At 47.1% G+C, this 27,367-nt stretch overlaps 1 protein-coding gene across 1 annotated transcript in view; it reads right to left on the bottom strand.

The window, feature by feature from the left end:
* Window positions 1–21,561, bottom strand: part of RPS27L (ribosomal protein S27 like) — a 51,336-nt gene extending 29,775 nt beyond the window's left edge. Inside the window, exon 1 of the mRNA XM_073579395.1 lies at window positions 21,411–21,561. Coding sequence (XP_073435496.1) covers window positions 21,411–21,416 — 6 coding nt within the window. The 5' untranslated portion in view covers window positions 21,417–21,561. The remainder of the gene's footprint in view (window positions 1–21,410) is intronic.
* Window positions 21,562–27,367: the final 5,806 nt, after the last annotated feature.

Genomic DNA, 27,367 nt, shown 5'->3' with positions numbered 1-27,367 from the left:
AACCCCAGCCAGCAGAGTCATCAAAAAGTAGAAAAAGACTGCTGAATGACTTGTGGCTCAGACTACTTCACTGATTTGCAAGGGAGTTAGGTGGAAGCCTGATACCCATGGTCCACAGGTGACAACTGTGCACTTTCTGTACTAGACCAGGTGGAAGCTAATGTGAAGGAACTGGAGCCACTCTCCAATCTAGCACTTTTTCAACATCTTGCGGTCTCACCATTTGGGCCTACGAAAGGGCGCATTACATCCTGTCTCCTGCGTGCACCACAAGAAGGTGTTTTAATTGTGTACGTACAAGGTACAAAACAACCGGTTCCCTGAAAAATGCCCACAGGAAAATTACCCACTGCAGCATCACAAAGTTTAAGATCTATGATTTTTGAGGTGCAAGGTGAGAATGTTCACATGATATGTGATTAACTTGTGATTTACAGTTGATCTAGTGCAAAACTGCAAAAATGAAGATCTGTGTTTGTAGCAGTCTGTCATTATCAGCAATAGATATAGCCTGCTCTCATCTCTCACTGATTCTGCCTTACTCCTCCCACCAGCCCAAAACTGAGGCACATGCAGAACCAGCAGCAGTGTGATCCAGAGGAGCCATCACTGATATCAGTACTCACAAAAGTATCACTGTATTATCTGTGGAGTTACAAGGGACTGCAGGTCACATCTAATACATCATCTCCTCAGTGGGAGCCCACCAAAAGCAGGGAGCTGCTGGCAGAGATAGTTGTTCCTGGAAGCCCAGAAGGCACAGCAGAAAGGTGAAATTCTGCCACTTGTACCACCTTGTGTACTTGCTGAGAATGTATGTTTTTGCAGTGGTGTAACTTGAGTCCGATGGGCCCCAGTGCCAAATTTGGACTTGCCCCCCAACACACACGTTGGTCAGATGTATGGGCCCCCGTAGTGTTCTAAATTCTATAAAGACTTATGAATTGCCCCTTTCATTATGTAGTGAAATGTCCCCCATCCTGGTATATATGCCCATCATCCTGGTATACAGTATACGTCCCAATGCTGGTATATATGGTCCCCATCCTGGTATGTATGGTCCAAATGGTCTCCATACTGGTATATATGCCACCATCCTGATTTACATGGTCCCCAATCCTAGTGTATGTGTCCCCGTTCTGCCCCTAAAGCATAATTAAAAACAAAAACATTCTACTCACCTTTCCTCTGCTCCCACGTCGCCCAGTGTCTTTTGTATCCACTGCACAGCCCGGCAGCTGACATCGGAGTGTGCGCCATCGTCGTGCGCCGCTCCTTGTGGCTGCACCTACGACGTCAGCTCACATCCACTGCATGTGTCGCAGTGCAGCATGTATCGCTTTGCAGGGACCCGACGGGTCTCTGCAACACCATGCATGTGATCTGGATCTGCGTCTTCAGTGAGGACGGAGATCCAGCAGAAGCAGGCATCTGTACCCCCGTGTCTGCTCGTTGCCTTCATCGCTGCGACCACAGTCGTTGCACCTCTGTGTTTTTTTTCTGTTGGTGAACCAATGGTCTTTCCAATGTGTGTTCCCCTCACCCTGTGTTGTCTGTGGTGTTCTACCCGTGGGGATCGAGTGCGGGCGTTCAGTGGGATGAGCCCTGGTTTTTGCGGGCTCTCGAAAGACAGCCAGGTCAGCAGACAACAGCACCCACTGACTCCATAGTGCTGTCACTGACCAACAGAGGACCCGGAAGTGCCAGAGCAGCGCTGCTCTCCTATTGATTTCAGTGGCAGTGAATCTGGTGCCTGCACTTCCTTCCCTGTCCACTTATGGCCACCAAGAGTAAGGGTGTGTGCACACGTTACGGTTTTTGCTGCGGATCCGCAGCAGTTTTCCATGCGGCTTACAGTACCATGTAAACCTATGGAAAACCAAATCCGCTGTGCACATTTTCTGCGGTTTATTTTCCGCAGCATGTCACTTCTTTTTTGCGGAACCACAGCTGCAGTTTCATTCCGGGAAGAACGAACATACAAAATTCCCTCTCTCTCTTCAGTCCAAACTGCAATAGAATCTGCATCAATTCCGCTGGACAAAGTATAGGAATCGGCAGGGAAAACTGCATGCGTTTTACCCTGCGGTTTCTGCCAAGCGTGTGCACACACCCTAGTGAACAGATCATACGTAGTTGTGTATCATACATATACTGCAGGTGTAGGCAGGCATAGGATGAAAGAAAATGCAGAATGGATTTGATTAAGGGTCTCTAGGCTCATACACACCACACTGAGAGTGGAATTATTTTTAGCACAGTGGAATGACAACTCGTAAGAACAGAATCTGTACTTTGGGACTAGGTATGAGTGACCCGAACCTGTAGAACCCGGAGAAGTAAGCTGGGTCCAGAGACCTGTGGTGAAATCCATTCTGCATTTTCTTTGCTGCCTGTGTTGTGCTGTATTGTATTTGAATTGAGCCCTTGGAAGTCACCGGGCTTTTCCTTGTTGACATTATTTCACATGTTCCTTCCAGCGCTTCCCCACCCCCATTGTTTCAAATTGGCAATCGTGTCATTCCTTTTGGTACAACCCCAGTGAACAATGGCTTTCTTGCTGTGCCAGCCAATTGTGTTTTGGTTAAAGCATGTACTTTAATAGATCTATGTCCATATTTTTTAATTTCTTTTCAATAAAAGTGTACCGTATATACTCGAATATAAGCCGAGATTTTCAGCCCATTTTTTTGGGATGAAAGTCCCCCTCTCGGCTTATATTCGAGTCATATACACCGGGGGTTGGAGGGGAGGGGGGGCGGGGGTGTCAGGTCATACTTACCCGTCTGGACGCTGTCTCTTGAGCCCCACAGCTTCTCCGCGCTCTCTCTTCCTGCCTTCAGCGGTCACGTGGTACCACTCATTAAAACTCATGAATATGCGCATATTCATGAGTTTTAATGAGCGGTACCACAGGACCGCTGAAGGCAGGAAGAGAGAGCGCGGAGAAGCTGGGGGCTCAAGAGACAGCGTTAGGACGGGTAAGTATAGCGATACCCACCTGTCCTGCATCCATGGCTGCTTGCTGCTGTCTGTCATCGGTCAGTGACTTCAGACAGCAGAGGGCACGGTGACGTGGTTAGTGCGCGCCGCGCTCCCTGCAGTCTGAACGTCACTGACCGATGACGTGGCAGATAGCGGTGAGCAGCCATGGACGCAGGACCGGTGAGTATCTCAGGTGCCAGCAGTGGGGAGAGATCTGCTGTGTATCAGTGTATACGGGCTGTTCTGTATGGGGAGAGATCTGCTGTATATCAGTGTATACGGGCTGCTCTATATGGGGAGAGATCTGCTGTGTATCAGTGTATACGGGCTGCTCTATATGGGGAGAGATCTGCTGTGTATCAGTGTATACGGGCTGCTCTATATGGGGAGAGATCTGCTGTGTATCAGTGTATACGGGCTGCTCTATATGGGGAGAGATCTGCTGTATATCAGTGTATACGGGCTGCTCTATATGGGGAGAGATCTGCTGTATATCAGTGTATACGGGCTGCTCTATATGGGGAGAGATCTGCTGTGTATCAGTGTATACGGGCTGCTCTATATGGGGAGAGATCTGCTGTGTATCAGTGTATACGGAATGCTCTATATGGGGAGAGATCTGCTGTGTATCAGTGTATACGAGCTGCTCTATATTGGGAGAGATCTGCTGTGTATCAGTGTATACGGGCTGCTCTATGGGGAGAGATCTGCTGTGTATCAGTGTATACTGGCTGCTCTATATGGGGAGAGATCTGCTGTATATCAGTGTATACGGGCTGCTTTGTATGGGGAGAGATCTGCTGTGTATCAGTGTATACGGGCTGTTCTGTATGGGGTCAGCATATGGGGGAATAATCTATGGAGCTTCTTCTGGGGACCCCATATGGGGGAATAATCTATGGAGCATTTCCCACCCTAGGCTTATACTCGAGTCAATAAGTTTTCCCTGTTTTTTGTGGCAAAATTAGGGGGGTCGGCTTATACTCGGATCGGCTTATACTCGAGTATATACGGTATTTTGAGTTCATCTAAAATATTCTAGCCAGAGGAACAACAAAGTTATGATTTACTTGGGGGTTGAATATCTTGCATTTCATACTATCAATGCAGTGGTGACTTGGAGATGCCGACTGCATCACTCTTCAATGTGCCATTCAATTCTCAAAACAAAAGATGAGAATGTAGTTCAAGAACCAGCAGAACATTATCATGACTCCTGACCTCAAAAAGCAGAAGCAAATGTGCTGCAGAGCATCTCACCTATAATTCTATATTATTCTTCTGCCCTGCAGAGCATCTCACCTATACCTGTATACTATCCCCCTGTCCTGCAGAGCATTTAACCTACAATTCTATACTTTTCTATGTCCTGCAGAGCATCTCACCTATAATTGTATATTATTCTCCGGCTCTGCAGAGCATCTCACCTATACCTGAGTTAATCCTGAATGCTATTTGTGTTTCCAACTATGCAAGCTTATATCTGGTAACCAGCTCTTTCAATCTCTGCTCTGAATCAACTCCTGTGTTTCTCCACTTCATTCAATGTCAGCAAGCAGTTAATCCTGAATGCTATATATGCGTTTTCAACTATGCAAGCTTATATCTGGTATATAGTTATTTCAACTTACTCTGCTTGTCCCCTTATGTTGTCAGGTCAAGAAACTTTTCAAAGTGCTTTATGATCCATGTAGTGCTGGACATCTGTTTATCTGACCACAACATTTATTGGGTCCTGCTGTCTCAATTTAGTTTGATTGATTAACGAGAAGAGAGAGAGCATAAAAAAAAAAAAATCTAGGCCTTAGCCTCCTATATATTCAGACATAGCTTGGGGGAGCATTTGTGCACATGTAATCGAAGTACATGTATCAAAGTACTGGCAGTTATAACATGGCAGTTAGACAGGGCAGGAGACAGGTAAGACATTTATATACATCTACTCCCTGTACATTTGGAGTACAACAAATATATACCATATGCATTTGTGTAATTTATATCCTGGCCGCTGCATTCACACACATCCACCGCCCTGGCATTAACTCTCTACACTCCATCCATATCGGCCCCTCACTCCTTTCCTCTCCTATGTATAGCACTCACGCTCTTTTCACATTGTTAAATTGCACAGATCCAGTCAGTCCCACCATTCAACATAAGAGACGCTCTCACAAATCACTTAACCATCTGCTCACTCTTTCTATCCTCCTTCTCCTAGTCGCAGGAGACATTGCTCCCAACCCTGGTCCCCCATGTTACAGAAAGTCAAATCCCCCAACTGCTACACTCAGAAACCCCTCTAATCTTATTAATATTCCCTGCATGCCATCTGTCTCTCTTAATTGTGCACTTTGGAATTCTCGCTCAGTGTGTAACAAACTCTCCTTCATTCATTACTTTTTCCTTTCTAATTCTCTTAACCTCCTGGCTCTTACTGAAACTTGAATCCAGCAGTCAGACACTACCGCTGCTGCTGCTCTTTCATACGGGAGACTACACTTCTCTCATAACCCAAGATCAGACAATAGAGCAGGTGGAGGCGTTGGTCTGCTCCTATCACCAAAATGTACCTTTCAGGTTATCCCTCAACTACCCTCACTAGTCTTCCCTTCTTTTGAGGTCCATGCCGTCAGACTCTACACCCCCTTCTCCATGCGAGTGGCGGTGGTGTATCGTCCTCCCGGCCCCTCCCATCAGTTCCTGGATCATTTTGCCACTTGGCTTCCACATTTTCTCTCCTGTGACATCCCTACCCTCATCATGGGAGATTTCAACATCCCCATTGCTCTTCCCCTCTCCCCATCTGCTACTCACCTTTTATATCTAACCTCCTAGTTTGGCCTTTCACAGCTTACTAATTCTCCAACGCATGAAGACGGAAACCCCCTCGACTTGGTCTTCTCTCGGCTTTGTGCAGTGGATGATTTTTTTGCTAACTCTCCTCTCTGACCACAATCTTCTTTCATTCTCTATCAAGAACTGCCAGGCTGCTAAGGTCACCCCCACTGTCCATACTTATAGAAACATACAGGCCATTAACACCCAGAAACTTATGAAGAACGTGCAGTCTTCATTGGCCCCTATCTCCTCCCTCTCATGTTCTGATTCTGCATTGAAGCATTACAATGAAACACTTCAAAGTGCCCTGGATGAATTTGCACCCCCTATAAATAGAACACCACAACACAGACGGCGACAACCCTGGCACACCCTGCAAACACGTTTCCTGCAGTGGTGCTCCAGGTGCACCGAACATCTGTGGAGAAAATCCAATCTACACGAAGATTTCATCCATTATAAGTTTATGCTTAGAACATACAACACTGCCTTTCACCTCTCCAAACAAACGTATTTCAACACCCTCATCACCTCACTGTCCAATAACCCGAAACGTCTCTTTGACACTTTTCATTCTCTACTCAACCCAAGAGTACAGGCCCCAACTACGGAGCTCCGAGCTGACGATCTGGCCAATTACTTTAAAGAAAAAATTGACCAGATTCGACAGGAAATTATCTCCCAGTCACCTCATACCATGCACCGTCCTCCCTCCCCCACTGCATCTAGCTCACTCTATGATTTTGAACCAGTCACAGAAGAAGTAAGCAGGCTCCTTGCATCTTCTCGCCCAACCATTTGCACCAGTGACTAGAGTTGAGCGATACCGTCCGATACTTCAAAGTATCGTATCGGATGGTATCGGCCGATCTTTAAAAAAAGTATCGGTATCGCCGATTCCGATACCGGAAGTCCCATTCAAGTCTATGGGACTTCCGGTATCGGAATAAGAAAAACCCTTTCCTGCCCTTGTACAGCCTCTCTGGGGTCTGTACGGGCCTTTCGGGGGGCTGTGCCGGCCTGCCAGGGGGTCTGTGCAGGCTCCGGTGGTCTGTGCCGGCCTGCCGGTGGTCTGTGCAGGCTCCGGGGGGCTGTGCCGGCCTGCCGGGGGGCTGTGCCGGCCTGCCGGGGGGCTGTGCCGGCCTGCCGGGGGGCTGTGCCGGCCTGCCGGGGGTCTGTGCAGGCATCGTCCGATGGGACTACAAGTCCCATCGGGCGATGCCTGCTACCATGACAGTGATTGACACATTAGCCAATGATGGGACAGTAGTAGTCCCATCATCCGGCTAATGTGTTAAATGTAAAAAAAAAAAAAAAATTACATGCTACATACATACAACATGCATACTACATACATGCTACATTCATACTACATACTACATACATGCTACATTCATACTACATAAATACTACATGCAACATACATACTACATATATACTACATGCATGCTACATACATACTGCATGCTACATACATACCACATACATACTACATGCATGCTACATGCATGCTACATGCTACATACATAACACATATATACTACATGCATGCTACATACATACTACATGCTACATACTACATATATACTACATGCATGCTACATACTACATGCTACATACATACTACATGCATGCTACATACATACTGCATGCTACATGCATGCTACATACATACTACATACATACTACATGCTACATATATACTACATACATACTACATATATACTACATACATACTACATACATACTACATGCATGCTACATGCATGCTACATACATACCACATACATACTACATGCATGCTACATACTACATGCTACATACATACTACATATATACTACATGCATGCTACATACATACTACATGCATGCTACATACATACCACATACATACTACATATATACTACATGCTACATGCATGCTACATACATACTACATGCTACATACATACCACATATATACTACATACATACAATACATTCATACAATACATACATAGACATACAGAACATATAACATAGAGTAACATACTTACCAATAATTGTCACATTGTTCCCCGAAGCCATTGTCTTTTCCGGAATAAATATTAACATAACAAACCACAAAAATACTCACCCACGATCCGAAGCAGTCCACGAGTGTGTCCCACGACGATCTTGGGTAGAGAACTGCAGCATCAGCTGTTGCTGCCGTTCTCTACGGGCTGCAGGAATCCAATGACGGAAGGTAGGTATCCTTCCGCACTGTATTCCTCCGCCACTTAAAAAAAAAAAGTCCCTAGTCTCACTTTATGCCATTGCTGTGTGGGAAATTCCCACGCAGCAATGGCATAAAGTGAGACTAGGGACTTTTTTTTTTAAGTGGCGGAGGAATACAGTGCGGAAGGATACCTACCTTCCGTCATTGGATTCCTGCAGCCCGTAGAGAACGGCAGCATCATCTGATGCTGCAGTTCTCTACCCAAGATCGTCGTGGGACACACTCGTGGACTGCTTCGGATCGTGGGTGAGTATTTTTGTGGTTTGTTATGTTAATATTTATTCCGGAAAAGACAATGGCTTCGGGGAACAATGTGACAAGTATTGGTAAGTATGTTACTCTATGTTATATATACTGTATGTCTATGTATGTATTGTATGAATGTATTGTATGTATGTAGTATATATGTGGTATGTATGTAGCATGTAGTATGTATGTAGTATGTATGTAGCATGCATGTAGCATGTAGTATGTATGTAGCATGCATGTAGTATATATGTAGTATGTATGTAGCATGCATGTAGTATATATGTAGCATGTATGTAGTATGTATGTGGTATGTATGTAGCATGTAGTATGTATGTAGCATGCATGTAGTATATATGTAGTATGTATGTAGCATGTAGTATGTATGTAGTATGTATGTAGTATGTATGTGGTATGTATGTAGCATGTAGTATGTATGTAGCATGCATGTAGTATATATGTAGTATGTATGTAGTATGTATGTAGTATATATGTAGTATGTATGTAGCATGTAGTATGTATGTAGCATGCATGTAGTATATATGTAGTATGTATGTAGCATGCATGTAGTATGTATGTAGTATGTATGTAGCATGCAGTATGTATGTAGTATGTATGTAGTATATATGTAGTATGTATGTAGCATGCATGTAGCATGCATGTAGTATGTATGTAGTATGTATGTAGCATGTATGTAGCATGCAGTATGTATGTAGCATGTATGTAGTATATATGTAGTATGTATGTAGCATGCATGTAGTATGTATGTAGTATGTATGTAGCATGCAGTATGTATGTAGTATGTATGTAGTATATATGTAGTATGTATGTAGCATGCATGTAGTATGTATGTAGCATGTAGTATGTATGTAGCATGCATGTAGTATGTATGTAGTATGTATGTAGTATGTATGTAGCATGCATGTAGTATGTATGTAGTATGTATGTAGTATGTATGTAGCATGCAGTATGTATGTAGCATGTATGTAGTATATATGTAGTATGTATGTAGCATGCATGTAGCATGCATGTAGTATGTATGTAGCATGCATGTAGTATGTATGTAGCATGCAGTATGTATGTAGTATGTATGTAGTATATATGTAGTATGTATGTAGCATGCATGTAGTATGTATGTAGCATGTAGTATGTATGTAGCATGCATGTAGTATGTATGTAGTATGTATGTAGCATGTATGTAGCATGCATGTAGCATGTATGTAGTATGTATGTAGTATGTATGTAGCATGCAGTATGTATGTAGCATGTATGTAGTATATATGTAGTATGTATGTAGCATGCATGTAGTATGTATGTAGTATGTATGTAGTATGTATGTAGCATGCAGTATGTATGTAGTATGTATGTAGTATATATGTAGTATGTATGTAGCATGCATGTAGTATGTATGTAGCATGTAGTATGTATGTAGCATGCATGTAGTATGTATGTAGCATGTATGTAGTATGTATGTAGTATGTATGTAGCATGTAGTATGTATGTAGTATTTTTTTTTTTTTTTTAACATTTAACACATTAGCCGGATGATGGGACTACTACTGTCCCATCATTGGCTAATGTGTCAATCACTGTCATGGTAGCAGGCATCGCCCGATGGGACTTGTAGTCCCATCGGACGATGCTTGCACAGACCCCCGGACATCAGCACAGCCCCCCGGCAGGCCGGCACAGACCCCCGGCAGGCCGGTACAGACCCCCACAGGGTGCACAGACCACCGGCAGGCCGGCACAGCCCCCCGGCAGGCCGGTACAGACCCCGGGCAGTCCACACAGCCCCCCGGCAGGCCGGCACAGCCCCCCGGCAGGCCGGCAGAGACCCCCGGAAGGCCCGAAATGACGGCGCATCATGATGCGCACACACCGCGCATCATGATGACGTCAGGCCGTCAATCAACTGAACTTCCGATTCCGATGCCGAATTCCGATATTGAAAAAATATCGGAAGTCGGTATCGGAATTCCGATACAGCAAGTATCGGCCGATACCCGATACTTGCGGTATCGGAATGCTCAACACTACCAGTGACCCATTTCTGTCACATCTCCTCCAGTCCCTTTCCCCTGCTGTCACCCCTCACCTAACTAAAATATTTAACCTCTCTCTCTCTTCTGTTATCTTTCCCTCCTCATTTAAGTATGCCATCATACATCCACTACTTAAAATACCATCTCTCGACCAAAACGGTGCCGCTAACTATAGACCTGTCTCTAATCTTCCCTTCATCTCTAAACTCCTGGAACGCCTGGTCCACTCCTGTCTTATCAGCTATCTCTTTGATAACTCTCTTCTCGACCCTCTCCAATCCGGTTTCCGCTCTTTACACTCTACTGAAACTGCCCTCACTAAAGTCTCTAATGATCTACTAACAGCTAAATCAAATGGTCATTACTCCATGCTAATTCTCTTGGTTCTCTCTGCAGCATTAGACACTGTGGATCATCAGCTCCTCCTCACTATGCTCGCTACTGTTTTCCTGTGGGTATTTATGCCTGTGGACAATTTTCTGAGGGCATTTTTCACATATCATGTGAACATCCTCACCTTGCACCTCAAATATCATAGATCTGAAACTTTGTGATGATGCAATTGGCAATTTTCTGTGTGGGCAATTTTCCATGTGGGAAGTTTTCCGCGTGGGCAATTTTCCTGGTCACCAAAACAACCACACCCTCTCCTTGCATGAGAAACACCATCAGTAGCTACACCAGCACCATTTGATGCGCTCATTTTTAGAAGTTGAATATTGTAAACACTACTCGCAAAGAGATGGCTGAAGAGTAGATATATTTGTTTGCAACAGTACTAGAAAAAACACAGCAGTCCTGAAAACGGCAAGTAGACGGCTGATTCCAAATTATTTCCTAGACTCGTAATAATCACACACCAGCCCTGAAACATTAGTTAGCAACAACACAGCTGATGTGATATATTGATTTGCAAAACTACTAGAAAACAGAACCAGGGTTTAAAAATTATGTTTGGGGCTTACAAATGGCAATGACATAGCTGATGTGATATTTTTGATTTGCAAAACTACTAGAACACACACATTAGGCCTGAAAAAATATTTTTGGGGCCTACTAACAGCAATGAGACCACTAATGCCAATTATTTATTTCTCAGACTAACAGAGTTCACACAGCAGCTTCAAGGACAGTACTTCCACAGGCGGGGGGTGCAGAGTACACACAGCGGCTTCAGGGAGGACAGTACTCCCACAGGCAGGGGTGCAGAGTACACAAAGCAGCTTCAGGGACAGTACTCCCACAGGCGGGGGTGAAGAGTACACACAGCAGCTTCAGGGACAGTACTCCCACAAGTGGGGGGGTGCAGAGTACACACAGCGGCTTCAGGGACAGTACTCCCACAAGTGGGGGGGTGCAGAGTACACACAGCGGCTTCAGGGACATTACTCCCACAAGTAGGGGGGTGAAGAGTACACACAGCAGCTTCAGGGACAGTACTCCCACAAGTGGGGGGGTGCAGAGTACACACAGCGGCTTCAGGGACAGTACTCCCACAAGTAGGGGGGTGCAGAGTACACACAGCAGCTTCAGGGACAGTACTCCCACAAGTGGGGGGGTGCAGAGTACACACAGCGGCTTCAGGGACAGTACTCCCACAAGTAGGGGGGTGCAGAGTACACACAGCGGCTTCAGGGACAGCACTCCCACAGGCGGGGGTGCAGAGTACACACCGGCTTCAGGGACAGTACTCCCACAGGAGAGGAGTGCAGAGTACATACAGCAGCTTTTAGCACAGAACTCTCTCAGGCGGGAGAATGCAGAGTACACACAGCGGCTTATAGCATAGTACTCACAGTCGGGTTTGCAAAGTACACACAGCGGCTTTTACCATAGAAAAGGCAATTATGTGGGGGTTACAGAGTACACACAGCGTTGTGTTTGCAGAATATGCAGTCAGAATCTGTCCATCACACTACAAATATGTCCTATCCATACACTAACAAGAGTATAATGGCGGCTGCACTCATGATCCAGCCTTTATACAGGCAGGGTCACGTACTGCGCAGCCAGTCACAGACCTGACAATACTTGGCATGGCTGTGAATGGTCTAAAAGTAACCCAGTCTATAAGCTTGTTGATTGGCTGTGCTGCAGCCTTTTAACAAGATTTATTAGACTGCAGTAAACCAGACATAAAATGTCCGCGTTCGGTACCAGACACTAGGTGTCCACTACGAACTTTCCGGTTCGGGTTTGCGCATCCCCACTCTTACCCATAAAGTAAAAGGATTGTCCAAGATATTTCATCCAGAGTGACTCCCCAAGATAATCTAGCAAATCACTGCTCCCTTCACACTACAATCACTTTTTCAAAGCAAGATTATATAAATACTAGCTGAAGAGCCCGGCGCTGCCCGGGCATAGTAACTAACTGTGGTTATAACAAATTATAATTATCCTCCATCCCATAGTCCCGTGTCCATATACCCATAATACATATCCTCCATCCCATATACCCATCATACATATCCACCATCCCATAGGCCCGTGCCCATATACCCATCACACATATCCTCCATCCCATAGTCCCGTGCCCATATACCCATTACACATCCTCCATCCCATAGTATGACGGTTATATGGGCACTGGACTATGGGATGGAGACTATGTATGACGGGTATATGGGCATGGGACTATGGGATGGAGGATGTGTGATGGGTATATGGGCACGGGACTATGGGATGGAGGATATGTATGACGAGTATATGGGCACGGGACTATGGGATGGCGGATATGTATGATGGGTATATGGGCACGGGACTATGAGATGAAGGATGTGTGATGGGTATATGGGCACTCGACTATGGGATGGTGAATATGTATGATGGGTATATGGGCATGGGACTATGGGATGGAGAATATGTATGATGGGTATATGGGCATGGGACTATGGGATGGAGGATATGTATGATGGGTATATGGGCATGGGACTATGGGATGGAGGATATGTATGATGTGTATATGGGCACGGGCCTATGGGATGGTGGATATGTATGATGGGTATATGAGCACGGGACTATGGGATGGAGGATGTGTGATGGGTATATGGGCACTCGACTATGGGATGGAGGATGTGTGATGGGTATATGGGCACGGGCCTATGGGATGGAGGATATGTATGATGGGTATATGGGCACGGGCCTATGGGATGGTGGATATGTATGATGGGTATATGGGCACGGGACTATGGGATGGAGGATAATTATAATTTGTTATAACTAACCACAGTTAGTTACTACGCCCGGGCAGCGCTGGGCTCTTCAGCTAGCTAGATATATATATCTAATATATAAAGCTCAATGTGTGTATGTATGTATGTGTGTGTCCGGGATTGGCATCCGCACCGTTGCAGCTACAGCCACAAAATTTGGCACAGTCACACGTCTGGACCCCGAGAGCGTCCTAAGCTATGTTGTGAGGCGAAATTTTAACCCCGCGCGTTCCAAATCATTTTGCCCCTATCTACATAATGGGGAAAAAGTGTGTGCGCATCAAGCCCCGCCCTTCATTATGATGTCACAATGGTTGCCATGGCGACGCTGATTCATCATAGGTTGCAACGGGGGCGTTTGTCATAACAGTTGCCATGGTGATGATGATGTCATAATGGGTATATGGGCACAGGACTATGGGATGGAGGATGTGTGATGAGTATATGGGCATTGGACTAAGGGGTTGAGGATATGTATGATGGGTATATGGGCAAGGGACTATGGGATGGCGGATATGTATGATGGGTATAAGGGCACGGGACTAAGGGATGGAGGATATGTATGATGGGTATATGGGCATGGAACTATGAGATGAAGGATGTGTGATGAGTATATGGGCACTCGACTATGGGATGGCGAATATATATGATGGGTATATGGGCATGGGACTATGGGATGGAGAATATGTATGACGGGTGTATGGGCATGGGACTATGGGATGGAGGATGTGTGATGGGTATATGGGCACTCGACTATGGGATGGAGGATATGTATGATGGGTATATGGGCAGGGGCCTATGGGATCGTGGATATGTATGATGGGTATATGGGCACGGGACTATGGGATGGAGGATAATTATAATATGATAACTAACCACAGTTATTTACTATGCCTGGGCAGCGCCGGGCTCTTCAGATAATATATATATATATATATATATATATATATATATATATATATATATATACACACACACACACATACATACACACACACTAGATGGTAGCCCGATTCTATCGCATCGGGTATTCTAGAGTCTCTGTTAAAATAAAAAATAGTGATATACTCACCTCCTGACGGCCCCTGGACTCTTTCTCTCCTCTCACCACGCGCCCGGCATCTTCCAGTCCCAGTAATGCTTTGCGTGAAACACCGCTGGTCACGTCGTGCTCTCGCGAGAGTGACATCATCTCCGGCCCTTCTCGCTAAGCATTACTGGGACCGGAAGAGCGTGGTGAGAGGCGGGACAGAGTCCGGGGGCCGTCGGAAGGTGAGCATACAGTGCCTACAAGTAGTATTCAACCCCCTGCAGATTTAGCAGGTTTGATAAGATGCAAATAAGTTAGAGCCTTCAAACTTCACACAAGAGCAGGATTTATTAACAGATGCATAAATCTTACAAACCAAAAAGTTATGTTGCTCAGTTAAATTTTAATAAATTTTAAACATACAAGTGTGGGTCAATTATTATTCAACCCCTAGGTTTAATATTTTGTGGAATAACCCTTGTTTGCAATTACAGCTAATAATCGTCTTTTATAAGACCTGATCAGGCCGGCACAGGTCTCTGGAGTTATCTTGGCCCACTCCTCCATGCAGATCTTCTCCAAGTTATCTAGGTTCTTTGGGTGTCTCATGTGGACTTTAATCTTGAGCTCCTTCCACAAGTTTTCAATTGGGTTAAGGTTAGGAGACTGACTAGGCCACTCCAACACCTTGATTTTTTGGCTCTTGAACCAGGCCTTGGTTTTCTTGGCTGTGTGCTTTGGGTCGTTGTCTTGTTGGAAGATGAAATGACGACCCATCTTAAGATCTTTGATGGAGGAGCGGAGGTTCTTGGCCAAAATCTCCAGGTAGGCCGTGCTATCCATCTTCCCATGGATGCGGACCAGATGGCCAGGCCCCTTGGCTGAGAAACAGCCCCACAGCATGATGCTGCCACCACCATGCTTGACTGTAGGGATGGTATTCTTGGGGTCGTATGCAGTGCCATCCAGTCTCCAAACGTCACGTGTGTGGTTGGCACCAAAGATCTCGATCTTGGTCTCATCAGACCAGAGAACCTTGAACCAGTCTGTCTCAGAGTCCTCCAAGTGATCATGAGCAAACTGTAGACGAGCCTTGACATGACGCTTTGAAAGTAAAGGTACCTTACGGGCTCGTCTGGAATGGAGACCATTGCGGTGGAGTACATTACTTATGGTATTGACTGAAACCAATGTCCCCACTGCCATGAGATCTTCCCGGACCCCCTTCCTTGTTGTCCTTGGGTTAGCCTTGACTCTTCGGACAAGCCTGGCCTCGGCACGGGAGGAAACTTTCAAAGGCTGTCCAGGCCGTGGAAGGCTAACAGTAGTTCCATAAGCCTTCCACTTCCGGATGATGCTCCCAACAGTGGAGACAGGTAGGCCCAACTCCTTGGAAAGGGTTTTGTACCCCTTGCCAGCCTTGTGACCCTCCACGATCTTGTCTCTGATGGCCTTGGAATGCTCCTTTGTCTTTCCCATGTTGACCATGTATGAGTGCTGTTCACAAGTTTGGGGAGGGTCTTAAATAGTCAGAAAAGGCTGGAAAAAGAGATAATTAATCCAAACATGTGAAGCTCATTGTTCTTTGTGCCTGAAATACTTCTTAATACTTTAGGGGAACCAAACAGAATTCTGGTGGTTTGAGGGGTTGAATAATAAATGACCCTCTGAATAAACTTTTCACAATTTAAAAAAAAATTAAACAAAGAAATAACATTCTTTTTTGCTGCAGTGCATTTCACACTTCCGGGCTGATCTACAGTCCAAATGTCACAATGCCAAGTTAATTCCGAATGTGTAAACCTGCTAAATCTGCAGGGGGTTGAATACTACTTGTAGGCACTGTATAACTATTTTTATAACTATTTTTTATTTTAACAGAGACTCTAGAATACCCGATGCGATAGAATCGGGCAACCATCTAGTGTATTATACTCCTGTTACACCGAAGCTGCTGCCACTGTTCTGCTGATACCTAATGTATTGTACTCCAGTTACAGGCAGAGCTGCAGTCACTGTTCTGCTGTTATCTAATGTATTGTACTCTAGTTACTCCCAGAGCTGAAGTCACTGTTCTGCTTTTACCTAATGTATTGTAGTCCAGTTACACCCAGAGCTGCAGTTACTGTTCTGCTCTTACCTAATGTATTATACTCCTGTTACAGCCAGAACTGCAGTCACTGTTCAGATCTTACCAAATGTATTGTACTCAAGTTACATCCAGAGCTGCAGTCACTGTTGTGCTGTTATCTAATGTATTGTACTCTAGTTACTCCCAGAGCTGAAGTCACTGTTCTGCTTTTACCTAATGTATTGTACTCTAGTTACTCCCAGAGCTGAAGTCACTGTTCTGCTTTTACCTAATGTATTGTAGTCCAGTTACACCCAGAGCTGCAGTTACTGTTCTGCTCTTACCTAATGTATTATACTCCTGTTACAGCCAGAACTGCAGTCACTGTTCAGATCTTACCAAATGTATTGTACTCAAGTTACATCCAGAGCTGCAGTCACTGTTCTGCTTTTACCTAATGTATTGTACGCAAGTTACTCCCAGAGCTGCCGTCACTGTTCTGCTGTTACCTAATGTATTGTATGCAAGTTACACCCAGAGCTGCCGTCACTGTTCTGCTGTTACCTAATGTACTCCTGTTACACCCAGAGCTGCAGTCACTGTTCTGCTTTTACCTAATGTATTGTAGTCCAGTTACACCCAGAGTTGCAGTCACTGTTCTGCTGTTACCTAATGTATTGTATTCCAGTTACACCCAGAGCTGCTTTCACTGTTCTGCTGCTATCTAATGTATTGTACTCCAGTTACTCCCAGAGCTGCAGTCACTGTTCTGCTTTTACCTAATGTATTGTAGTCCAGTTACACCCAACGCTGCAGTCACCGTTCTGCTCTTACCTAATGTATTATACTCCTGTTACAGCCAGAGCTGCAGTCACTATTCAGATCTTACCTAATGTATTATACTCCTGTTACACCCAGAGCTGCAGTCACTGTTCTGCTTTTACCTAATGTATTGTACGCAAGTTACTCCCAGAGCTGCAGTCACTGTTCAGATCTTACCAAATGTATTGTACGCAAGTAACACCCAGAGCTCCAGTCACTGTTCTGCTCTTACCTAATGTATTGTACGCAAGTTACACCCAGAGCTGCCGCCACTGTTCTGCTGTTACCTAATGTACTCCTGTTACACCCAGAGCTGCAGTCACTGTTCTGCTGTTACCTAATGTATTGTATTCTAGTTACACCCAGAGCTGCTTTCACTGTTCTGCTGCTATCTAATGTATTGTACTCGTTACTCCCAGAGCTGCAGTCACTGTTCTGCTTTTACCTAATGTATCGTAGTCCAGTTACACCCAGAGCTGCAGTCACCGTTCTGCTCTTACCTAATGTATTATACTCCTGTTACATCCAGAGCTGCAGTCACTGTTCAGATCTTACCTAATGTATTGTACTCCAGTTACACCCAGAGCTGCAGTCACTTTTCTGCTGTTACCTAATGTATTGTACGCAAGTTACACCCAGAGCTGCAGTCACTGTTCTGCTGTTACTTAATGTATTGTACTCCAGAATATGTACAGGACTGTGCCTGTGTAATGAGCGACGCAGCAGTGATGCCTTTAACGGCTGTAATGTGCCTGTACAATAAGCGATGAGGCCGTGTTGCCGCGACGACTAAGCAACTGCCGCGACCAATCAGCGAGGCGGGATTTCAATTACAGACAGACAGCCAGAATTAGACAATTATATAGTAGATATATATATATATATATATATATATATACATACACATACACACACACAACAGTCCCCTCCACTGTATAATCCCACCCATCGGCTCTCCACTCTTATGTAACAACATCTAGAATAGGTTCCCCCATTTCTTTCTACCCTTAAGTATAAGGACTTCTAGGAGTTCTCTCAATATTCCTCTTTGGTATAATTACTTCAGTAGGCTTCCCCAATTTCCCCCTTCACATCTATAGGCTTCTGCAATTCTCCCCTTTGGTATAATGACATCTATTCCACGCTGAAGAGCAGCCATACCGTACCCTACTCCACGCAGAAGAGCGGCCATACCGTACCCTACTCCACGCTGAAGAGCGACCGTACCGTACCCTAGTCCACGTAGAAGAGCGGCCTCACCGTACCCTAGTCCACGCAGAACAGCGGCCTCACCGTACCCTAGTCCACGCAGAAGAGCGGCCTCACCGTACCCTAGTCTACGCAGAAGAGCGGCCTCACCGTACCCTAGTCTACGCAGAAGAGCGGCCTCACCGTACCCTAGTCTACGCAGAAGAGCGGCCTCACCGTACCCTAGTCTACGCAGAAGAGCGGCCTCACCGTACCCTAGTCTACGCAGAAGAGCGGCTTAACCGTACCCTAATCTGCGCAGAAGAGCGGCCTCACCGTACCCTAGTCTACGCAGAAGAGCGGCCTCACCGTACCCTAGTCCACGCAGAAGAGCGGCCTCACCGTACCCTAGTCCACGTAGAAGAGCGGCCTCACCGTACCCTAGTCCACGTAGAAGAGCGGCCTCACCGTACCCTAGTCCACGTAGAAGAGCGGCCTCACCGTACCCTAGTCCAAGCAGAAGAGCAGCTGTATTGTACCCTACTCCACACAGAACGGCCGTATCGTACCCTTCTCCATGCAGAAGAGCGGCCGTACCGTACCCTACTCCACATAGAAGAGCGGCCTCACCATACCCTACTCTATGCAGAGGAGCGGCCGCACCATTCCCTACGCCACACGCGCACAGAAGAGCGGCCATACCGTACCCTACTCCACGCAGAAGAGCGGCCTCACCGTACCCTACTCCACGCAGAAGAGCAGCTGTATTGTACCCTACTCCACACAGAACGGCCGTACCGTACCCTTCTCCATGCAGAAGAGCGGCCGTACCATATCTCATGCAGAAGAGCGGCCTCACCGTACCCTACTCCACGCAGAAGAGCGGCCTCACCGTACCCTACTTCACGCAGAAGAGCGGCCTCACCGTACGCTACTCCACGCAGAAGAGCGGCCTCACCGTACGCTACTCCACGCAGAAGAGCGGCCTCACCGTACCCTACTCCACACAGAACGGCCGTACCGTACCCTTCTCCATGCAGAAGAGCGGCCGTACCATATCTCATGCAGAAGAGCGGCCTCACCGTACCCTACTCCACGCAGAAGAGCGGCCTCACCGTACCCTACTCCACGCAGAAGAGCGGCCTCACCGTACCCTACTTCACGCAGAAGAGCGGCCTCACCATACGCTACTCCACGCAGAAGAGCGGCCTCACCGTACCCTACTTCACGCAGAAGAGCGGCCTCACCGTACCCTACTTCACGCAGAAGAGCGTGTCGACAGGTTCCTTTTAACTACTTGGCATCGGCATTATAAATGTGCAGTAGATTTCACTTCTAGAGAAGAGATAGGTGATCGATGCGAGTAACTAGTACTCTAAAAAAATTAAGAATCTGACTTTTCTTAATGCAGCTCTAATGTATGGCGCAATCCGCTTCACTATACAAATAAGAATAAAAGAAACGCAGACATCATGTACAATTATTAACACGTTGCGCCAATGGCACTGTGAAGGTGCATTTAGCGCCTGTGCTGCAAGCTGCCACATCGGTGCAGAGCCCGCATTAAAGTGAACCCCTGTCACCCCTCCCAGGCGTTTTTAAGTAAAAGCGCCACCTTGTGCAGCACTAATGCAGAATTCTGTCAAGGTGGCTGTTACTTAGCTTCTCTTCCACCGCAGAAATAATCATTTATAAAATTGTTCAAAAATACCTGAATTTTGACAGGGGGGCAGGTCTCTCCCCCTCTGACAGACGCCTCGTATCCATCAGTCATTTCGTATTTGGCGCCGCCTCCTCAGTTTTCTTGAAATGCTGGCGCCTGCGCTGTACTATAGTTTCGTGGGCATGCGCAGTTAGCGCTGCCCGACGTGCCCGTGCTCTCAGATCACATCCTGGCCTTCATATCGCGCGGCCACAGATCCCGCCCCGCAGTCGCTTATGATTTATTCACACTGCGGGGCTGGGAATCTCAGGCATTCGCAGCAGTTCTCTGCGGCTCTCATGCCAGAGATTCCCAGCCACGTAGTGTGAATAAATCATAAGCGACTATGGGGCGGGATCTGTGGCCGCGCGATATGAAGGCCAGGATGTGATCTGAGAGCACGGGCACGTCGGGCAGCGCTAACTGCGCATGCCCACGAAACTATAGTACAGCGCAGGCGCATTTCAAGAAAACTGAGGAGGCGGCGCCAAATACGAAATGACTGATGGATACGAGGCGTCTGTCAGAGGGGGAAAGACCTGCCCCCCTGTCAAAATTCAGGTATTTTTGAACAATTTTATAACTGATTATTTCTGCGGTGGAACGGAAGCTAAGTAACAGCCACCTTGACAGAATTCAGCATTACTGCTGCACAAGGTGGCGCTTTTACTTAAAACCGCCTGGGAGGGGTGACAGGTGCCCTTTAATGACGGTGCCACTAGGGGGCGGTGTCACAGCAGGACACGTCCTCTGTGTACACACATCATGTGAGCGCACCATATGCTCATTCCTGCGCCTTTCCTCAGCCTGCTGCAGTACCTTCTGCACATATGGCGCAGTCACACTGAGGGCTTGTAGCGTAATAACGTGCGCAACATTACCAGACATGCGCCACAGCTCAGTGACCGGCGGGCACCGCACAGCCCACTGCTCGCCCCCTGCCACACGTCTCGCAGCAGTGCAGGACTGGCCGCCCGTATCACCGGCTCCCCGGCAGCTGTCACTTACAGGCATGACTGTCCCGTGTGCACATCCACAACACACTCCACGCAGCACAGCTTCCAGTTCCGGGCTAGGGGGCGGGGCGAGCCAGCGGAGGCGCTGGACTGAAGAGCTTGGCGGCGGCCATGATGGTTTTGGGCAACTATCAGCTGCTTCAGCGGGAATGGTTGCCAGTTCCCGTATACATGGCTGCCGGCAGTGTTACCTCTGAGCAGCCATTACTATTAGATAGCAGGACATTGACGCATAATTTTACCAGCTAACAAAAATGGTGCAAATCTGTGTCAGCAGACATGTCAGGGCGCGGGTGGCAGAGCTGGGCTACACCTTCTGGTGCAAAAGAAATGGGAAGTGGTTGCCCATGGCAACTAAGCTCGTGGCTAAAGAACGACACGTGAGCCAGGAGCGCGCTGCTTACGGGTCATTCACCCATTTTTTTATCATTACAAGCAGTGCCCAGGCCTTATGGCCTTCTCTGTGGTCTGTGATGGGCATGTGACCTCTGCAGGCGAACAATGCGTCTCCACAGAAGCCAGTGATTGGCTGCAGTGGTCTCATGCTGGTCCATCTGTAGATTCTGGCTGTCCGGACATTTTTAGACCATACTCGATCTCTTAATCATAGAGGGATGGACAATACCTTTAATAAGGAACGATTAACAGATTTTCACGTGCCATAGATGCTAGCGACTCTCAGGGATCCTTGTAGGCGCTCCACGTTTGCAGTGGTGTTCCTCTTACTAGCTCACATAGTAATAATGTCTCCTTTCCTGCTTCCCACACTATATCTCACCCCATAATATCTCTCTTTGTGCCTAAACACAGTAGTCATGTCCCATCTTTGTGCCCTCGCCCACTAGGCGCCCTCTATGGTGTCATCAGAGAGTAGTTATGTCTTTAGTGGAGATGCACAATAAAAGTGCCCCTTTTGCACAAATTAAAGGGGTTGTCCACTACTATAAAAGCTAATGAGGTCAGAGTGGCGTAAGAAAACAAAACACCTATACAGCGCCTGTCCGAGCGGTGATTATTGTTTTTTTTGTTTTCATACACACCTCTGGGCCCATTAAGATTAACGTACATTAGTAGCAGAGAACCAGTTTAAAAAAACCCCTAAGATTCAGCCGTCCTCTTTCTCTCTGCAGTCTGCCTTCCACTGGAAGCATCCCAGCACAGTGATCTTCTTGCACCGTCTGCAGCAGAGCGCTGATGTCCCCTCGTAGGCAGCATGCATTATTAGGCTATGCCCACACTCATTATTGGAGCTTTTTTGTTTGTTTTTTTTTCTTTTTGCAGAAAAGCGGCATTTTACAATACCAGCTAAATCTATGAGATCTCAGAAATATCGTGCACATGCTTGTTTTTTTTTTTCCTGACTGAATTTGGGAACTGCATTGTTTTTGGGAACCTGCGGCAAGTTACTTTCAGAGTATTCCACCCATAAAAAGCAGTGAGAACGTGCAAAAACGCTGCAAATAGCACAGCAGACAGGCTTTTCTGTGCTTCTGCAGCGTTATAAAGCTAACTTTATTAAACCTGTACTGTAGACAAATCACACATGTAATCCCCTCCAAAAAAAGCAGCAAAACCTGCAGCATTTTTCTTACCAAGGGAGCAGGTTTGGTTACAGAAAAAACCCTGTGTGTGAACAGAGTCTAAAGCAGACTGTGGCATGATAGGGAGACAATGGTTCTCTGCTCTGCCAAAGTTTTCTAATGGATCACCATCATTAGGATGTGTATACTGTTCTAGTGGAATCCCAGGCATGTACCCCGAATACTAGTGCTAGTAATGCCATTGGCAAGCCCACTCAACACCCCATCCCCCCACCTCAAGCCTGCTTGTGTTTGCACCCCTTCTACCATAGTTATTATGCCATTGCTTATTGGAGGGTGCAGAGGTACCAATCTCAGTCATGCTCTGGGACCTGTGAGAGCTAAAATGCCCGTCTACTCATTAGAAACACACCACTCAGATTTTCCATAGGAGACCAAGAGCATTTTTGATAAATTTCCATCAAAGTGTTTCTAATCCTGCTGTCTCAGCTCGGATGTATAAGAGGATGAATGACAATGTACGCAGTGTATATAATGTGCCCCCTGCTGGATTTCCAGGAATGTTCCATGAACAATGATGTTATTCACAAATACTTGTCCAGAGTTCACAATATTAACCTCTAGATTAAAAGCCTTGCCAATCTGTGGGCCGAAAATACCCCTGTGTGAACACAAGGATATGAATGCTAAACTGAATTTCCTCTGCCATGTGCCGCATTATGTGATGATGATCGTCCTAAAGAAGCCATAATCTGAAAGGTTTCAGATGCAATAACCCTTGTACTCCCATCCAGCGGCAGACTGTGATGCATGAATCGGTCTCGGGCCTCCTGACCTCAACGTGTCAAGTTCTGGTAAGGAGACCTGAGTTCAGTCTGTACATCGCGGTCCCTACTCTTAGGCCGAGGTCACACTTGCGTGTGCAATGCAAGAAACTCGCACGAGTGTCTCGTATCAATACCCGGCACTGCCGCCGGCACTCTGGAACGAAGTGTGCGGCTGCATGTATTTCTATGCAACTGAGTGCTCCGGTCCAAACCGCCGACGGCAGTGCCGGGTATTGATGTGAGAGACTCGTGCGACCCCGGCCTTACAATGATACACGGACATCTGAATGTGGTCTTAGGGTAAAGTCAAATGGTGCTGTGACACTGTTTCAGAAGCTTCGCCCAGACGCAGCAGGGCAATGGATGAACAATTGTCCCATCCTGTTAGAGAAATATCATCTAAACCTCCATCCACCCTATTATAAAGTGGTATAATAAAACCAGAAATCACTGGTAGCAAAGGGGAGCCAGACCTCATCGCATTTCCAAGCACACTTCCGAAAGTAGTAGCCCTCACAGGCTGGCACTGGTAGAGCTGGATGGTCACTTGACCCCCAGGCACAATATCTTCACATGCCAGGAGGCCACAGCCATCTTGGCAACCACTGCAGGCAGTCCTTAAACTTTCCAATGCTAGGGTATTATGCATTAACCTCATTCAGCCCCTTGGCCAGAGCCTCTTCCCTTGCCACTCATCTTAGTTGCAGGGAGTCTGCTAGACCAACATTTGCACAACTAAATTATTATTATTATTATTTATTTATATAGCACCATTGATTCCATGGTGCTGTACATGAGAAGAGGTTACATACAAATTACAGATATCACTTACAGTAAACAAACTAACAATGAAAGACTGATACAGACTGGAGAGAGGACCCTGCCCTTTCGGGCTTACATGCTACAGGATGGTGGGGAAGGAGACAGTAGGTTGGTGGGTTGCAGCAGTTCCGGTGTTGGTTGAGGTGATATCACCGGTAGTGGTGAGAGAGAAGGAGGTAGCGGGGTCATTGCAGGCTGTAGGCTTTCTTGAAGAGGTGGGTTTTCAGGTTCCGTCTGAAGGATCCAAATGTGGTTGATAGTCGGACTTGTCGGGGCAAAGAATTCCAGAGAATAGGGGCTATTCGGGAGAAGTCTTGGAGGCGGTTGGGTGAGGAGCGAATAAGTGTGGAGAAGAGGAGGTCTTGGGAGGACCGGAGATTACGTGAGGGAAGGTATCGGGAGATTAGTTCAGAGACATATGGGGGAGACAGGTTATAGATGGCCTTGTAGGTCAGAATTAGTAATTTGAACTGGATACGCTGAGGGAATGGGAGCCAGTGAAGAAATTTGCAGAGGGGAGAAGCGGAGGAGTAGCGAGGAGAGAGATGAATTAGTCGGGCGGCAGAGTTAAGGATCGACTGGAGAGGTGCGAGCGTGTTAGCAGGGAGACCACAGAAAAGGATGTTGCAGTAGTCAAGGCGGGAGATGATGAGGGCATGCACAAGCATTTTAGTAGATTGAGGGTTGAGGAAAGGACGAATTCTGGAAATATTTTTGAGCTGGAGGCGACAGGAGGTTGAAAGAGCTTGGATGTGCGGTTTGAAGGACGGCAGAGTCAAAGGTTACTCCGAGGCAGCGGACTTCTGGTACTGGGGAAAGTGTGATGTCATTAATTATTATAGCTAGGTGCGGAAAGATGATGAGTTTAGATTTGTCTACATTGAGTTTGAGGAAGCGAGAGGAGAAGGAGGAGGATATGGCTGATAGACACTCTGGGATTCTGGACAGCAGAGAGGTGACGTCTGGGCCAGAGAGGTAGATCTGAGTGTCATCAGCATAAAGGTGGTAGTGGAATCCATGGGACTTTATGAGTTGCCCCAGACCAAGTGTATAGATTGAGAAGAATAGGGGTCCTAAAACAGAGCCTTGGGGGACTCCAACAGAGAGAGGGTGGGATGAGGAGGTGGTGTGGGAGTGGGAGACGCTGAATGTGCAGTTGGAAAGGTATGAGGAGATCCAGGATAGGGCAAGGCCTTTGATGCCGAAGGAGAGGATCTGTAGTAGGAGGCAGCGGTCAACTGTGTCAAATGCAGCGGACAGGTCTAGAAGCAGGAGTATAGAGTAAATGGCGAAAAGTGTTAAAATAACAGAACTATTGCTTTATTGTATGGTGGACAGGTTGTGGGCCCCACATATTGGGCTGCAGATTGCCCACTGCACTTACCAAATAACAGCCAGTAGTGCATGTGCTTTTCTCCAACCAAATTTTTATTGGCAAGAATCGTCTTGACCTGGGGACCTGCAGCACAGCCTGTGCCCCCCCACTGGCAAGAAAACCTGTCACTCAGGGCTCATTGAGACCTCAATTTTTCATGCACATGTTCTATGTTTTCCACAGAGAGAACATGTGCATGCTATAGACAATGGGATTGTGACAGACTCAGCTCCTGCTGAGCCCATTTTTTGAGTGGACCCTCTGGGTCATGGCACCCACCCGCCGAGGGCGAGCTTACCTTATGAGAATCCACCCCCTGTACAGGGAGTGTCAGGGGCAAGACCAAGGGGGTGAGCCACCACGACTGCTGGGACCAGACAAGTGTCTGACGACAAGGACGAGCAGGAAGCAAGACGAGACAAGACGTAGGTGCAAGGTAACTTCATTAGGATAACATACAGTGTAAACAAGCAAACGTGCAAGGTGCGCGCATGGGCACGCCAAGGTCCATAGAATGGTATGTGCCAGGTGGCACACCAAGGTACAGGTATCGGCACGATGGCATCAGACTTCGGACTGCTGGCAGCGATCGACATCATCAAGGCATCAGGCTGCGGACATCAGGCCGCAGTCATCCAGCTCATGATCTCTGGCAGCGATCGGCAGGTTCCGGGCATCCGGCAGGCAAACCAGGTTCCAGGCAAGGAGGCATGACAGATATCCGGGCATGGTGCGTGATAGGGAACACGCCGAGGTCCAAGGCTAGGTGCGTGTGTAGGGGACACGCCAGGGTTCAAAGCTAGGTGCGTGTGTAGGGGACACGCCAGGGTTCACAGACGAGACAGGGTGCGTGTGTAGAGACACGCCAAGGCATGAGACAGAGTGCGTGTGTAGAGACACGCCAAGGCACAAGGTACGAGACAGAGTCCTGAGCGTGCAGAGAGGGACGCCAGGAACAGGGTTCAAGGACCAGGTTAGGACCTATGCGTGCAAGAGGGCACGACAGGGTACATGGCCAAACCTGCGTGTACTATTATGGAAGCACGGGGAGGTATGCCATGGGCAGGCAAGGGCCTGCGCGTGCTTTAGAGAGCACGCAGAGCACAGTGCGGAAACAGCATGAAGTGCAAGGGAGCACAGAGGGCACGGCTGGGGCACTGGCTAGCTGATCGGGCTGCGGCACAGACAGACGGGCAAGACTCCAGCGAACCCAGCTGAGGCATGGCAGGCGACACAGCTGTCACTGACCGACGAGCACGGCTGAGGCACAAGTAGGCGGGCACGGCTAGGGCGCGCACGGCTGAGGCACAAACAGGAGGCTAGGAAGGCCAGGCGCATGCAAAGAGCATACGAAGAAACAGAGCAGGGGAAGACAAGACGAGAA

Source organism: Dendrobates tinctorius, unplaced genomic scaffold (genome assembly GCF_039654945.1).
Source record: "Dendrobates tinctorius isolate UK_male_01 unplaced genomic scaffold, ASM3965494v1 ptg000062l, whole genome shotgun sequence".
In the NCBI taxonomy this organism is placed as follows: domain Eukaryota; kingdom Metazoa; phylum Chordata; class Amphibia; order Anura; family Dendrobatidae; genus Dendrobates; species Dendrobates tinctorius.
This window is presented reverse-complemented; position numbering and strand designations above follow the sequence as displayed.